At 49.1% G+C, this 12,814-nt stretch overlaps 2 protein-coding genes across 3 annotated transcripts; one reads left to right on the top strand and one right to left on the bottom strand.

Moving 5' to 3' along the window:
- The first annotated feature begins 7 nt into the window (after positions 1 to 7).
- PSMD13 (proteasome 26S subunit, non-ATPase 13) lies at positions 8 to 10,532 on the top strand. Of its 2 annotated transcripts, XM_030850896.2 has the most exons (13): positions 8 to 192; positions 1,837 to 1,915; positions 3,782 to 3,816; positions 3,900 to 3,955; positions 4,187 to 4,230; positions 4,416 to 4,502; positions 5,458 to 5,629; positions 6,614 to 6,693; positions 6,774 to 6,899; positions 8,440 to 8,502; positions 9,091 to 9,171; positions 9,355 to 9,471; positions 10,039 to 10,532. In XM_030850896.2, the coding sequence occupies exons 1-13, from the start codon at positions 98 to 100 to the stop codon at positions 10,132 to 10,134; spliced, it is 1,131 nt and encodes a 376-aa protein (XP_030706756.1). In that variant the 5' UTR covers positions 8 to 97; the 3' UTR covers positions 10,135 to 10,532. The 2 variants fall into 2 exon arrangements, 1 of the variants encoding a protein (XP_030706756.1); XR_009564691.1 differs by lacking the exon at positions 9,355 to 9,471 and having other exon boundaries at positions 9,091 to 9,303.
- A 385-nt stretch (positions 10,533 to 10,917) lies between these two features.
- On the bottom strand, positions 10,918 to 12,453 carry LOC132597643 (cytochrome c oxidase subunit 8B, mitochondrial-like). Its single transcript, XM_060302663.1, has 2 exons — positions 12,343 to 12,453; positions 10,918 to 11,114 (listed from the first exon to the last, which is right to left on the bottom strand). The coding sequence occupies exons 1-2, from the start codon at positions 12,451 to 12,453 to the stop codon at positions 11,013 to 11,015; spliced, it is 213 nt and encodes a 70-aa protein (XP_060158646.1). The 3' UTR covers positions 10,918 to 11,012.
- Between the last annotated feature and the right edge of the window lie 361 nt (positions 12,454 to 12,814).

A 12,814-nucleotide genomic window follows, 5' to 3' on the forward strand; every position in this document is an offset into this window, starting at 1 on the left:
GCGACGCGGCGCCGGAAGTGAGTGAGCATTTCTGGCAGCCCTACCCCGCGGCCTGGCCGTCGCCGCAGTACCGCTGTCCAGGCGTCTTCCTCCCGTCATGAAGGACGTACCCGGCTTCTTACAGCAGAGCCAGAGCTCCGGTCCCGGCCAGGCCGCCGTGTGGCACCGTCTGGAGGAGCTCTACACTAAGAAGTGAGCCCCGAGCCAAGGGGACCCGGGCGTTCTGGGATGGGAGAGCGACACGGAGTGGGTACAGGGGAGGCCCGGGACCTTGATGGACTGAGGGCGCTCAGACCCGTGTGGAGAGAGTGGGGACAGGCTAGACCGAGGAGGTGCGCTGAGGACCCCGGAAGGCAGGGCCGACGAGGGAGGGGGTGACATCCCACAAGGACCGAGGAGGAGAGCCATAGGCTGGGTTTTGGGATCTAGGGTTCACTGCCTTCCAGACCGAGGGGCTGTGACTGAGGCTTCGAAACTCCCCTTCCTTCTGGTCTTACGAAAACGGTTCAGGGCTCTGATTTTACCTCTTGATTCCAGTCAAACAAGCAAAACACCCTTTCGGGGTCAGGCTGCCATACATTTTGTATAACAGATACCGGTGTCTTGTACTTAGCTTTGTCATAGTGGCACTGTAGCTACAGTTATGTTTCTCGGCAGTCTGGAGCAGATAAACCAGAGGCCAGTGCAGTTTATTTTTTTTCCCCCTGTTGATTTTGCCTCAGGTTACACGGTGGGGTGCAACCACTTCTCCCCTCTCCCATGGCCCATACTTTTTATTGCATTTCATGTTGGGCTTTGTGCCCCTAGAGAGGTCTCAGTTTTGCTTAGAAACGGTGAATTTCAGAACAATTAAATTATCAGTTGCTGAGCAATAACCTCTTTTTAAATGAATCGAATGAGTTGCTGGCATTGGTTTAGTGATGTTCCATAGAAAAATACACCTCTTGTAATACCTCCCTGTTAACAACCCTAGCTTTTAGCATAGTGCCTCTCACATGGATATTCAGTATGTGTTGGTTTTTTTGTTTTTGTTTTTGTTTTGCGGTACGCGGGCCTCTCACTGCTGTGGCCTCTCCCGCTGCGGAGCACAGGCTCCGGACGCGCAGGCTCAGCGGCCACGGCTCACGGGCCCAGCCGCTCCGCGGCATGTGGGATCTTCCCAGACCGGGTCACGAACCCGTGTCCCCTGCATCGGCAGGCGGACTCTCAACCACTGCACCACCGGGGAAGCCCTCAGTATGTGTTTTGATGATGTTCAGCAGCCTTCTGCTATTAGCAATTTTTGAGAGAAAATTCTTAGTTTTTGGCAAATAGTTGCATGTGTAGCACTTTGTATTTTTCAGAGCATTTTATCTGCACTCTTAGAAATTAGCCTTTGGTTTCAAGTGCGCTATGTCATTGTTCTAGAGGCTTTCTGTATTAGCTCATTCAGTCCTTCATCCCGTTTAAAGATGAGGAAGCTGAAGCTCAGTTTAAGCTCCTTCCCTGAGATACTCAGCTAATAGGTAGAAGAGCCAGGAGTTCAAATTAGGTATGTGTGATTCCAGAGTTCTTGTTTCCAGTCAAGCCTCTCAACGCTTTGAGGTAGTCTGGAAAGGTGTTCTCCATTCATAGCTGAGGAAACTGAGTCTTAGAGAGGTTAAGTGATCTCAGGGTGACATAACCACTGAGTGGCAGAGCCAGGGAAAGAACTCAGCTTTAAAACACATCCGCTTTAGCGTTCTTGTATTACACAGTAGAGACTGGTTAGTATTTGTTATTTGATAGGACCATCAAGGGTGAAGATGTCTGTGACTGACGCTAGGTTATAGGTCTCAAGAGCCCTGTGTTTTTCAGGTTGTGGCATCAGCTGACACTTCAGGTGCTTGACTTTGTGCAGGACCCGTGCTTTGCCCAAGGAGATGGTCTCATTAAGGTAAATGATTTGCCGTGCTAGGTCAGAGTATGTTAATGTGTTCCAGTACTTTCTAAAATACTAGGTGGGCTTTACAATACTGATATCTATAACAGTAAGCCTGTTCAGCCACCACTTTGTGTCAGGTGCCGTTTGTTCTGAGTGCTTTACACATTTACTCATTCACCTGTAACAGCATTGGGAGATAAGTACTACTGCTGTCCTATTTCTGTCCTGTTTTTTTTTTTATGTAGAGGCAGACACCAAGAGATTAAGTGACTTGCCATAGATCACAGCTAATAAGTGACAGAAGAGGATTCAAACACAGACATTCTGGCTCCTTCTAAAATCCCGACCTAAAATGCTCTCTCTTAGCATGCTCCTGAATCTTATTGTTTATAGATTTTTTTATTTTAATTTATTTGGCTGCGCTGGGTTTTAGTTGGGGCATGAGGGATCTTCGTTGCCACGTGTGAGATCTAGTTGCAGCATGCGGGCTCTTAGTTGTGGCATTCGGGATCTAGCTCCCTGACCAGTGTTCAAACCCGGGCCCCCTGCACTGGGGACGCGGAGTCTCAGCCACTGGACCACCAGGGAAGGTGGACAACTGTTATAACTGCCGTCACTCCTCTCCCCTCTCCCCCACTGACGCTGCTTGTTTGCCCGAACGCTTTGTCCTGGGCAGTGTGGAGGATGTGCTTCACTGGGGGACAGGAGGCTTGGAGGGGGAATGCTGCTTAGTATCATGCTGCCTCTGTAATAGAGCACTTCTAGAATTTTGTCAACAGAAAAATACACTCTCTGCCCCAGCCTTTCCCAGATCCCCTGACAAACCCACCCCACCCCAGATTTGTTCACTGGTAGCCTACTCTTTGAAGTCTTTCCTGACATCTCTCCTTGTTGTCTTTCTCTTGGATTCTGGATGAATCAGAGGAACTGATTCATGCATTGGAACTGCAAGCTAGTTCATAATGGTAGTTTGAATTATTTGCCCTGAATACATTACTTTAAATGTGCTCACAGTGAAGCTTACCACTTTGTTATTCCACCGTCTGGGCTTCTAAGATTTTCTTGTGGTTTATATCTACCAGTTTGACATTTTACAAGTTCAAAGGAACTTGTAACCGTCTGTAAGTCTGGAGATTTTGCTGGGCATGCTGTCTTCTGGAATATGTGGGAAAATGATAAATTAGAGCTGTCTTAATATTTGTTCCCTAAGGTTCTGTATCATCGTTATGGATAATTCATAATTGTTCGTCTCTGTTCTTTGGCTTCTTGTCTTTAAATCACTTTCTACTCATAGCAGAATATTTGCAACCTCTCTCATTGGCTGCTCCAGCTATGTGCTTTCTTCTTTGCTTTTTAACTCACAGTGTTGTCACTTATTTGTTTGCAAGTCTCTCTTCTCTACTAGGCCAGAAGCTCCTTAAAAGCTCAGTTTTTGTCTTGTACATTCTCTGTCTGTAGTGCCTAGCAAAGGGTCTGAGTAAGTGCTCAAATGTTTGCTGAATGGCTAAGCTATTTGATAATGGGACGTAATTAGCCTGCCACCTTCTGACCTCTGTCAGGTTAGTGAACCTTTCAGACTGATAGTCTGTTTACTCAGCATACTTTGGAGGACGAATAGAGAAGTTGGTCTTCGGGAGATTCTCACAGGGTAGGGTTCTAATTCCCAAAGCCAGAAAAAAAAAAAAACAATATAGCTTTCTTCAGTAATTGATTGGTGATCATTTATGTGAACTTAATAAGCCCCAATATGGGTCTCCTGTCATTCAGCAAACATTTACGCAATGCCTGCTGCGTGCGGGCATCATGGTAGTGTCTGGAGTTTTGCTTTTGCCGAGTGAAAGACGTCCTGTAATTCCTCTCCATGTTTTGGCTCCACAGCTTTATGAAAACTTCATCAGTGAATTTGAGCACAGGTAAAACTCTTTTGTCAGTTTTTGTTTTTGAAAATGGATACGTTGATATTTGTTGACACTCAAAGATGTGGTTTGTATTTCAGGGTGAATCCTTTGTCCCTGGTAGAAATCATTCTTCATGTAGTTAGACAGATGACTGGTGAGTCTCACTTTGTTTCATAAAGGAATAGATCCTAATAGTAATTTAAATGATCTTGAAGTATAAGTTATTTGAACTTTTGCATTTCAGTAGAAAATGTAAAATTCTAAGTTTTGTATTTTACGGTCTAAACCTAAAGATTATCCCACCTAAAAATGTCCTGGTTGGTCGAAACTAATCTGTAAAGATACTCTGTTGGTGGTTCTTCTGACTTTGTTCTCTCTTTTCTAGATCCTAATGTGGCTCTTACTTTTCTGGAAAAGACTCGTGAGAAGGTAAATGTGAAGTTTGAGCCAGATCTTTTAAAATATGTTTGACTTATAGTTTGTGTCTGTGCTTACTGTTCACAACTCTAGAGACCAGTGTGTCTCTAGTCCTGCAGGTTAAATCAGTGTACAGATACCTTCCTTGTTAGTCTGCTGCCCACAGTTCTGAGGCTCCCTTGTTTCTGATTCTTTAGGTGAAAAGTAGCGATGAGGCAGTGATCCTATGTAAAACCGCAATTGGAGCTCTAAAATTAAATATCGGGGACCTACAAGTTACCAAGGTGAGATTGCCGCAGTACAGATTATGGTTGTTTAAAGTTGTAGGGGGCAAAAATCCTATTTTTCTTCTTTATTTATTTTTAAATAATTTTAAATTACAAGAAAGTTGCAAAAATAGCAAAAGAACTCTCCTCTACCCTTACCTCAGACTCCCATTGTTGACATTTCACCACTTTGCCTTGTTGTTCTGTGTGTATGTGGTTTTTTTTTTTTTCTTTTCAAAACCACTTAAGAATAAGTTGTTGATATGATGCCTGTTGCCCTTAAACAGAGTTCTCCCCTGTGTGACCACAGCACGCCCATCCAGCAGGAGCCCACACAGCCTCCAGTGGTCCACAGCACGTGGGTTCTCGCCATTCACCATTGACCCAGCCCTTTCTGCTTCCTAATTATCATTGTTGAAGATTCCTGTCTGTGTTTATGCCTTTCTTACTTTCATTTTAGTGTAATTTTGGGGATAGGTGTGAATATGGATAGCAGACCAACTTCTGTGGTCAGTGCATCATACAGACACTCCCGACGCGCCATCCCTTCAACACTTGGCATTTTCAGCTGCTCAGCTCTTACTGATCTGTGGAGATGAGATGGTGTCTCACTGAAAGTTTACTTTACGTTTCTTGATTACTGATTACCACTCTGCTCACGTCTCCACTTCTATAAATGGCCCGTTTTATCTTTTCTTTTGCCCATTTTTTTGTGTTGCTTATCTTCTCTTGATTTTTAAGAGTTTTTTACTTAGCCTTGGTCATATTCCCCTATGGGTTGCATGTGCTTTAAATATCTTTTCATAGTCTATAGCTTGTCTTTGTTCTTTTTTCTGTGTTTTGGATGAACTGAAGTTTTCCATTTTAACGTAGTCAAATTAGTCATTTGTGGCTTTTGCTTTTCATCTTGTCATATGTTACTTGAAAAATGTTTCAAGTTACAAAGAAAGGCAATTTCACTTCCTGTGTGTAGGAAACAATTGAAGATGTTGAAGAAATGCTCAATAACCTCCCTGGGGTGACATCCGTTCACAGTCGTTTCTACGACCTCTCCAGTAAATACTATCAAACAATCGGAAACCATGCATCCTACTACAAAGATGCGCTGCGGTTTCTGGGCTGTGTTGACATCAAGGATCTGCCAGGTAACGTGGCCAGAAAGTCCATGTCACACGAGGAACTCACTCACACGTCATAGCAGCTGTGACATGCCTGAGGCAGCCAATCTCAGGAATTATTCAGATGTGTTCATTCCTTTTAGAAGAAAGTCCATGTGGTGGGAAGAGTTGTTTAAGCTTCGTTTCTGCATTGTATTTGTCTTCAGCGTTTAATTCAGGTGAAAATGAGGCTCGCACCTCGTAGCCCCTTTACTGCCCCTTCTCCAGGTCTCTGTGTTCTCTGAGTCAGAGGCCTCTGTGAGAAGGACAGTGATGCGGGTGCCTTAACCCCTCGCAGGATGGAGGGCACGGTGAGATCCCTGAACCTGGGACTCTTGTCGTAAAAACTGAAATGCTGGACCCAGGGGAATAAATTATGGAATTTTCAAGGGTTTGGGGGTGGAAAGAAAAGTGGCCAGTGACTTTTGGGAAAAGTGCAAAAGGAATATGTGTTTAGAAAAGAAATGTAGCCTATTTCAGCATATTTTAGATGTTTTCCACAATATACTGTTGAAGCTAAGGGGACCAGCAACTCCTAAAATTGTTAGTACAGTTTCAATTGCTGCATCTCAAGAAAAATATATTGGAAAAAGCAACTAATGTGTCAAGAGAATAAGGGAACAGAGTTCTAGTCAAAAGAAGCTAAATGTGGTGGCTTGAAGGTAAATAAGAAGTGGTGCTGCTTCCCACGCAGGCGAGGGGATGAGGGGCACACCCGCCAGGCAGCAGACAGGCTGAAAACGTATAGTTCGGTGAAGATAAGCAACGAGTGCCTTTCCCACAAAAGCCATTTATGTGGTTCCAGGTATGATCTAAGTCAATCCAATACTTTACAAGAGATGGCTAATCATAGGGCTTTGTAATATAACCATTGCACAGAACAGTGTCTTTACATTTTATGTGAGACTCCTAAAGCCAAACGGGACTGATTCTCGTGCCTGGCGTGTAACCGGAGCTGTGTTGTTGCCGTAGTGTCTGAGCAGCAAGAGAGAGCTTTCACGCTGGGACTAGCAGGACTTCTTGGCGAGGGAGTTTTCAACTTTGGAGAGCTGGTAAGTGGGCCTGGGGTGCAGATCCCTGAACACAGGGGACACTGTGACTTTTTGTCAGCTGACCGTCTCCGTCCTCACAGCTCATGCACCCCGTGCTAGAGTCACTGAGGAACACTGACCGGCAGTGGCTGATTGACACCCTCTATGCCTTTAACAGCGGCAATGTAGAGCGATTCCAGACTCTGAAGACCGCCTGGGGCCAGCAGGTCAGTCACAGGCGGGGCTGGCGGAGTTCATCCGTGTGTCCGCTGTCTGTTGAGCGCCTTCCCTCTACACGCCACTTTGCTCTCATTGAGCAGGTGGTTCGGTCGCTGATTAGTTGCTGTGGTAACTCGGTTACTGTGGCAGTGCTCAGGGCCACAAGCAGAGAGAGCTTCCCCTGTGTTGGGTGGAGGGGGTGTGACCGAAAGCTTCCCCAAAGAAGGACTGCTCTGTGTGTGACCTTAGGAATGAGTAGGAATTAGCTAGTGACGAGTATGGAAGAGCATATGCCCAGCAGAGGGAGAGGAAGCTTTCCGCATGTTGGCAAAGTGAGACAGGGTGCGTGGGGCTAGAGCCCGTGAGTGACTAGAGAGTGGGGAGATCATGGGGTGGGGAGGGGACAGGAGCAGAGGTGCGGGGAGTGCGGGGAGAGGGGTCTGCATGGGGGAGGGGCCGGGGAGAGGGAAGGAGCCTGTGTTGAGTGGGAGTCAGTGAGGAGAGCACTTAACAAGGATTTGAAGTTTAACAGTAAGGTTATTCTTTTTAAATGAAATTATTAGAAGCAAATAATTACTAAAATGTTAATGGTGATAGGAATTATGGTTGTGTTATAGTCTTTGTACTTTTCTGGAACTTTCCATCTTCTCAAAGTTCAAGGTGAACTTGTAGGACTCACACATAAGGGCACAGAGTAGATAACAATGGGCTGTGAAGAAAGCAGATGCAGCCAGCCTAACGAGGCCTGTGTGTTGGCGTCTCAGGAAGGTGTGCCACTCAGAAAGAAAGACGGCTGGCACGGAGATGTCAGGAAGAGTCGGAACTTGAGAGGTGCTTGCCAGCAGTATCTGTCCAGACAGCAAGAGCTCGTTCAGGGGGAGGGGCTCTTTCTGAAGAGCTTGACTTGTCCATGGCTGTAGCAGAAGTGTCACTGTCAGGGCTGCCCGTGTCGGGGTCTGAGCTACTAAACGTCTGAGTCAAGGAAGCCGCTCTCCACGGTTTGGCTCTGTGCTCAGCAAATAGCCTTTAGACACAACTGCAAGGAGATTGTACAGGTTGTGCAGAAGGTGCATTCTGGTTCTCGTGACAGTGCCACTTTTTGTGACAAATTAGTAACTTGCTCTTTCAGTTTAGAATAAGTCTCCGGAACTCCAGCGGTGTGTCCCTCAGAGGCCCCATTGACACCCAGCTGACTGAGCAGGCAGTGCACCCAGACCCGCTCAGGCGTCGGCTGTGCCCTCCCCGCCTTTCCTCGCGAGGAGCCCTCCTGCAGCACCTGCATACACCCTGTGGCCCTGCCCCCTGGTGTTGGTGACAGCAGCACAAATCCTACCTTGTAAACTCCTTGTCTTGGAAAATCCTTAGGCCTTCAACTAAGCACTCTTCTAATGATTTCCTGAGAAAAGTGAAGTTCAGATCCCTTGAAGCAAATGATGAGCCTCAGTGATCTAAAGTGTTTGGACCTGCCCAGTTTCTTTTTGTTCAGTTGACGGCTGTAGAAAGAATCTCAAAGCCAGGTCAGGTAACTGGTACCCTTTCGCTTTGCAGCCTGATTTAGCAGCCAGCGAGGCCCAGCTTCTGAGGAAAATCCAGTTGCTGTGTCTCATGGAGGTAAGCGAGGCCCCGCCCACTTCCAGGCCCTCGGGGCGCAGCCTGAGCTGGGCTGCTAGCTCTCCTGTCCCGCACCCTCTCCAGCACTTTTCCTCTTCCTCTGCCACCACTTGCTTTTTTAGTTTGTGTTTGGCTCTCAGCTTAGATGACGCCGCCTCCGAGAGGTATTCCCCGACCACCTGCGCTACGGGAGCTGCCACCTCATCGCACTTGCCGTTCTTTGCATGCTCATCCGGTTTCCCACACTAGAATTTAAGCTTCTTGAGAAAAGGGACTTTGTGTTTCTAGTTCCCCATGGAATCCCCAGCTCCAGGTACAGCCCTGGCACATGGCAGCCTCAAGTACTTGTTCAGGAAACGAATAGTGACTCTTGTAGAAAACTACCATAAAGCGTGCTTCACCTTCTTATCTAGGAATTGAAAGCTTAGTGAGATAAGATATATGACTAATATTAAGAAAGTTTTAGTATGTGTGGTACTGATAAGATCTGTATTTTCAGAGCAAGTATTGACAGACATATCCCTTATCAATCAGTTCTCTGACAATCTATTTTTGGAAAAATAGTTAATAAACAAAAATTTTTTTCAGATGACTTTCACACGACCTGCCAATCACAGACAACTCACCTTTGAAGAAATTGCCGAAAGTGCTAAAGTCACCGTGAACGAGGTACAGAGTTCTTAGACTCGGGATGTGCAGCAGCAAAGCTGCTCCTCGGGGGCGGTCAGGACTCCTGTGTGAGATCACAGAAAGAAACTGCTCCTCGTTCCCCTCGTGTTTCACAGCTGGCGGGGTCCGCAGGTACGTGCGTGTTGGCACCAGGGTGTCTTACACGACCCCCTCTCTGCACAGGTGGAGTTGCTGGTGATGAAGGCCCTCTCGGTGGGGCTGGTGAAAGGCAGTATTGACGAGGTGGATAAGCGGGTTCACATGACCTGGGTGCAGCCCCGCGTGTTGGATTTGCAACAGGTGATGTGCTTGAAATACATAGTTCAGCTTTGCGGGTGTTTTGGGTTGTATCTGTGCTGCCTTTGTTTCATTTGGATGGAAGCCATTTAGGAAGAAAGCATTATTAGACAGGAGATTTCGGAGAATGAATTACTGCTCTAGGGACTAAGGGCTTTTCAAAGAACCTAACTGAATGCAAGCTTGAGATTTGAGCCCTGCATTTAAAGCGTATTGTGACAGCAGTGCTGGTTGTGCTGATGATGTCTTTTAATCTTTAATTTGGTGCTCCGATCAAATACTTTCCTGGTTCCGTGATTTGAGCTCATATCCATCTTATTTATATTTGCTGGAAATTTAATCCTGTGGCTTTCCTCTATTCTTGCCTGTTTTCTTTCATGCAAGTTTTTCCTCATGTCCTTCTGATAAGAATTGGCTGGGATAATCCCATCTCACACACCCCGCTTTCCCAGCTCTGATGTCCTTTTTATTAATGCTGCCCGAAAGGATTAGCTGGAAATTTAGGACTGCCCCGTCAGGTGCTGTGATTCCCAAGGGCCTTAACACACGTGTGTCCTGGTTTGCCCTCAGATCAAGGGGATGAAGGACCGCCTGGAGTTCTGGTGCACCGACGTGAAGAGCATGGAGATGCTGGTGGAACACCAGGCCCACGACATCCTCACCTAGTCTCCCCTGCCCTGACCTGTCTGGAGAGGTGTTTCACGGCTGATAAAACTGGCAGCTGAGAAGACCTGCCTTTAATTGGGGGTGGGGGTGGGATTCAGTTTGGAGTAGGGACTGTTGTTCTTGCTGTGAAGACTGTCACAGAGCACTGTCATCGATGGGGGTGCCCAGCCACAGGCAGACGCCTCCTTTGTGGCTGTCACCATAACCTGCAGTGGGGAGGAGCCGCCAGGCTGAGTGATGAGGTAGCAGGAGTGTGGGCCCCCCGCCCCCGGAGTCACAGGGGGTAGCCCTAGTGTGCAGGGGGCCCACTCCAGGGTTGGCCTCCATTACATCACCTGTGTGAACATGTTTTCCAGCGTGGTTTGAGAATGTTTCTATAACTAATGCCTTGCTCTGTCCTTTCCGTGGTTCTGTTTCCTTAGGCTTAGCGTCCAGGTCAAGCCTATGCCTAAAGTGATTAAAAAGCAGGAGATGGAACCTAGGGAGGGCTTGGTGGGGATTTGGCCTTGGTTTTCCTCACCCTCTGCTCTGAGGAAAGGGCATCCCTGCCCACACAGGGCACAGGGCAGAGCCAGAGCAGAGGGCGGTGGGCACGGCAGCCAAGGAAGCGAGTCCTGCCTTTATTGTTGCTCAGAGAGACGTGGTGTCTATTCCTTCTGACAGGTGTCTACCCCATTGCCACCTAGTTGGCAGCTTCTGTGGCCTCAGTGCCCGGGTGCTGACAGGAACCAGCCCGCAGACAGCCAGGTGCTGGGCGTCGGGGCGGGCGGTGCGGGGTGGAGATGCACATACACAAAGAATCACTAAGGAAACGTTAGGAGGAAGGATGGTTTAATCCGATCTTCCAGTCTGTGCCTGGAGCGGTGACCGTGAAGGCTTCATGCTATGGAGCTCTTCTTGTAGCTCTCCAGGTGGTACATGACCCAGCCCGCGGGGATCAGGAAGCCGAGGAACATCACAGAGAGCCCGATGGCCTGCTCCTGCGTTGAGAAAACGCATGAGTCCACTAGGCCCAGGCTGACTGCCTCTGAACCTGGGGCCTAACCAGAGCAGGGTGGAGAGCTAGACAGGCTGCCCTGGACCCTCGGCCCAGCCGTGTTCACGCCGTCTGCCCCAGACAGACTTACCGGGTGTCAGGTGGAGAGACCTGCGAGGTGTGAGCAGTGACCCCTGCGGTCATGAGGGAGGACAGCCTACTGGGCTCCAGTCTGTAGGGGGGGCCTCTCATCACAGCCCCAGCCCTGCCCAAGAGCCTGGCCTGTGCCTGGGCCTTGAACTCCTTCCCACCAGGCATTACGTGCACCCTTCCGGTCACCTGCGGACTGCGTGGCAGGCACGTGTTAAGTTGCTGAGTGGCGATCCCGTTTGAAAGCCTGGGTGGGATTCCCTGTGCGTGTGCGTGCGCGCGCGTACACGTGCACGCGTGTGTTCAGAGGCCGTCCCACCCGCCACCCTGTGTTCTTTCTCAGTGCCTGCACCCTCAGAGCCAGGCTCTGAAGCACTGGCTATACTTCACCTTCATTGTTTCTTCCTGAAGCAGCCTGGACCAGTCGCCCCACCCCTCCCCCAAGTGAATCAGACACCAGGTTGGAGACCAATCCTTCCTTTAGACTTTCACTCGCAGAGGTTTCAGAGCGACGCTTCCAGAACAGGAAACGTGTTCAGTCCTAGTCCTATGACCTTGGGCAGATGACCTTCTAGACCTTGGTTTGTTTATGCTTAAAATAGAGATAGTTGTTGACTCTCCTGGAGCTCCAGGGTCACAGGTTTGCATTTTCACCTGTACTCTCACAGACCCTCAGACCAGCCCACTCTTCCCCTTTAACGGGTTGTAAACGAGATGCACTGAGCGCCCTCCAAGCCCAGCCGTCAGCACCACTGTTTGCCAGACGGCAAGTAGGGGCCTGAGAACAGAGAGCCTCCCACCCCCCAACTGACTCAGCAGGCTGCCTTGGGAGTCTGGCCTGCAGGTGATGGCTGCAGGGACCCCTTTCTTGGACTTGGGACACTGTTCCAGCCAAGGGAATGAGACCTAGCACCAGGATCCCCTCTACATGCAGGCCTGAGAGGACACCCCTCTCCCCTCTGTGTCCTGCCCCAAACCCACCTCATCCTGAGAACATCTCAGGACTGCCCACTCCCCCTGCCCAGGTCAGGCCACCCCCCCCACCCCCGCCCCCCATGCCCCACTGCCTTGGCGGGACCTACCGTTGGAGAAGTGGGTGTTCTGGCCGGCTTGTCAGAGATGTGTGCCTTGGGGACCACCCAGCCCCCCAGGGGTGCTTTCAGCAGCCTGACGGCGGGAGCCAACCTCAGCATGCTTGCGGGGCCGAGCTCCTCCCTAGCCTAGTGAAGTCCCGGTGTGTGCTTGGCGTGGCCTCTGCGCACTTGCTTGTTGGGGCTTTTTATAGCTCAGGGAGGCAGCCTCAGCTGTCCACTCCTGTCACAGGGCTTGGCAGGAGACCTGCTTGGAACTGGGAGAGAAGGGGCCTCAGACCAGCAGCCTCCAGGCCCAATCCCTGCTGTGGCCCCTCTCCACCCGATGCTGGTGCCTGAGCCTGGGAGCCCTTCCCTCATGTTTTCATGTGTTTTCAGGTCATGCAGGCCCTGATCAAACGATGTCTCCTCAGACGTGTCTTGTTTTAGCTGCCGTGTCAGCCCCACAAGGTCGGGGACTGGT

This window comes from Globicephala melas, chromosome 8 (assembly GCF_963455315.2).
Source record: "Globicephala melas chromosome 8, mGloMel1.2, whole genome shotgun sequence".
Classification (NCBI taxonomy): Eukaryota; Metazoa; Chordata; class Mammalia; order Artiodactyla; family Delphinidae; genus Globicephala; species Globicephala melas.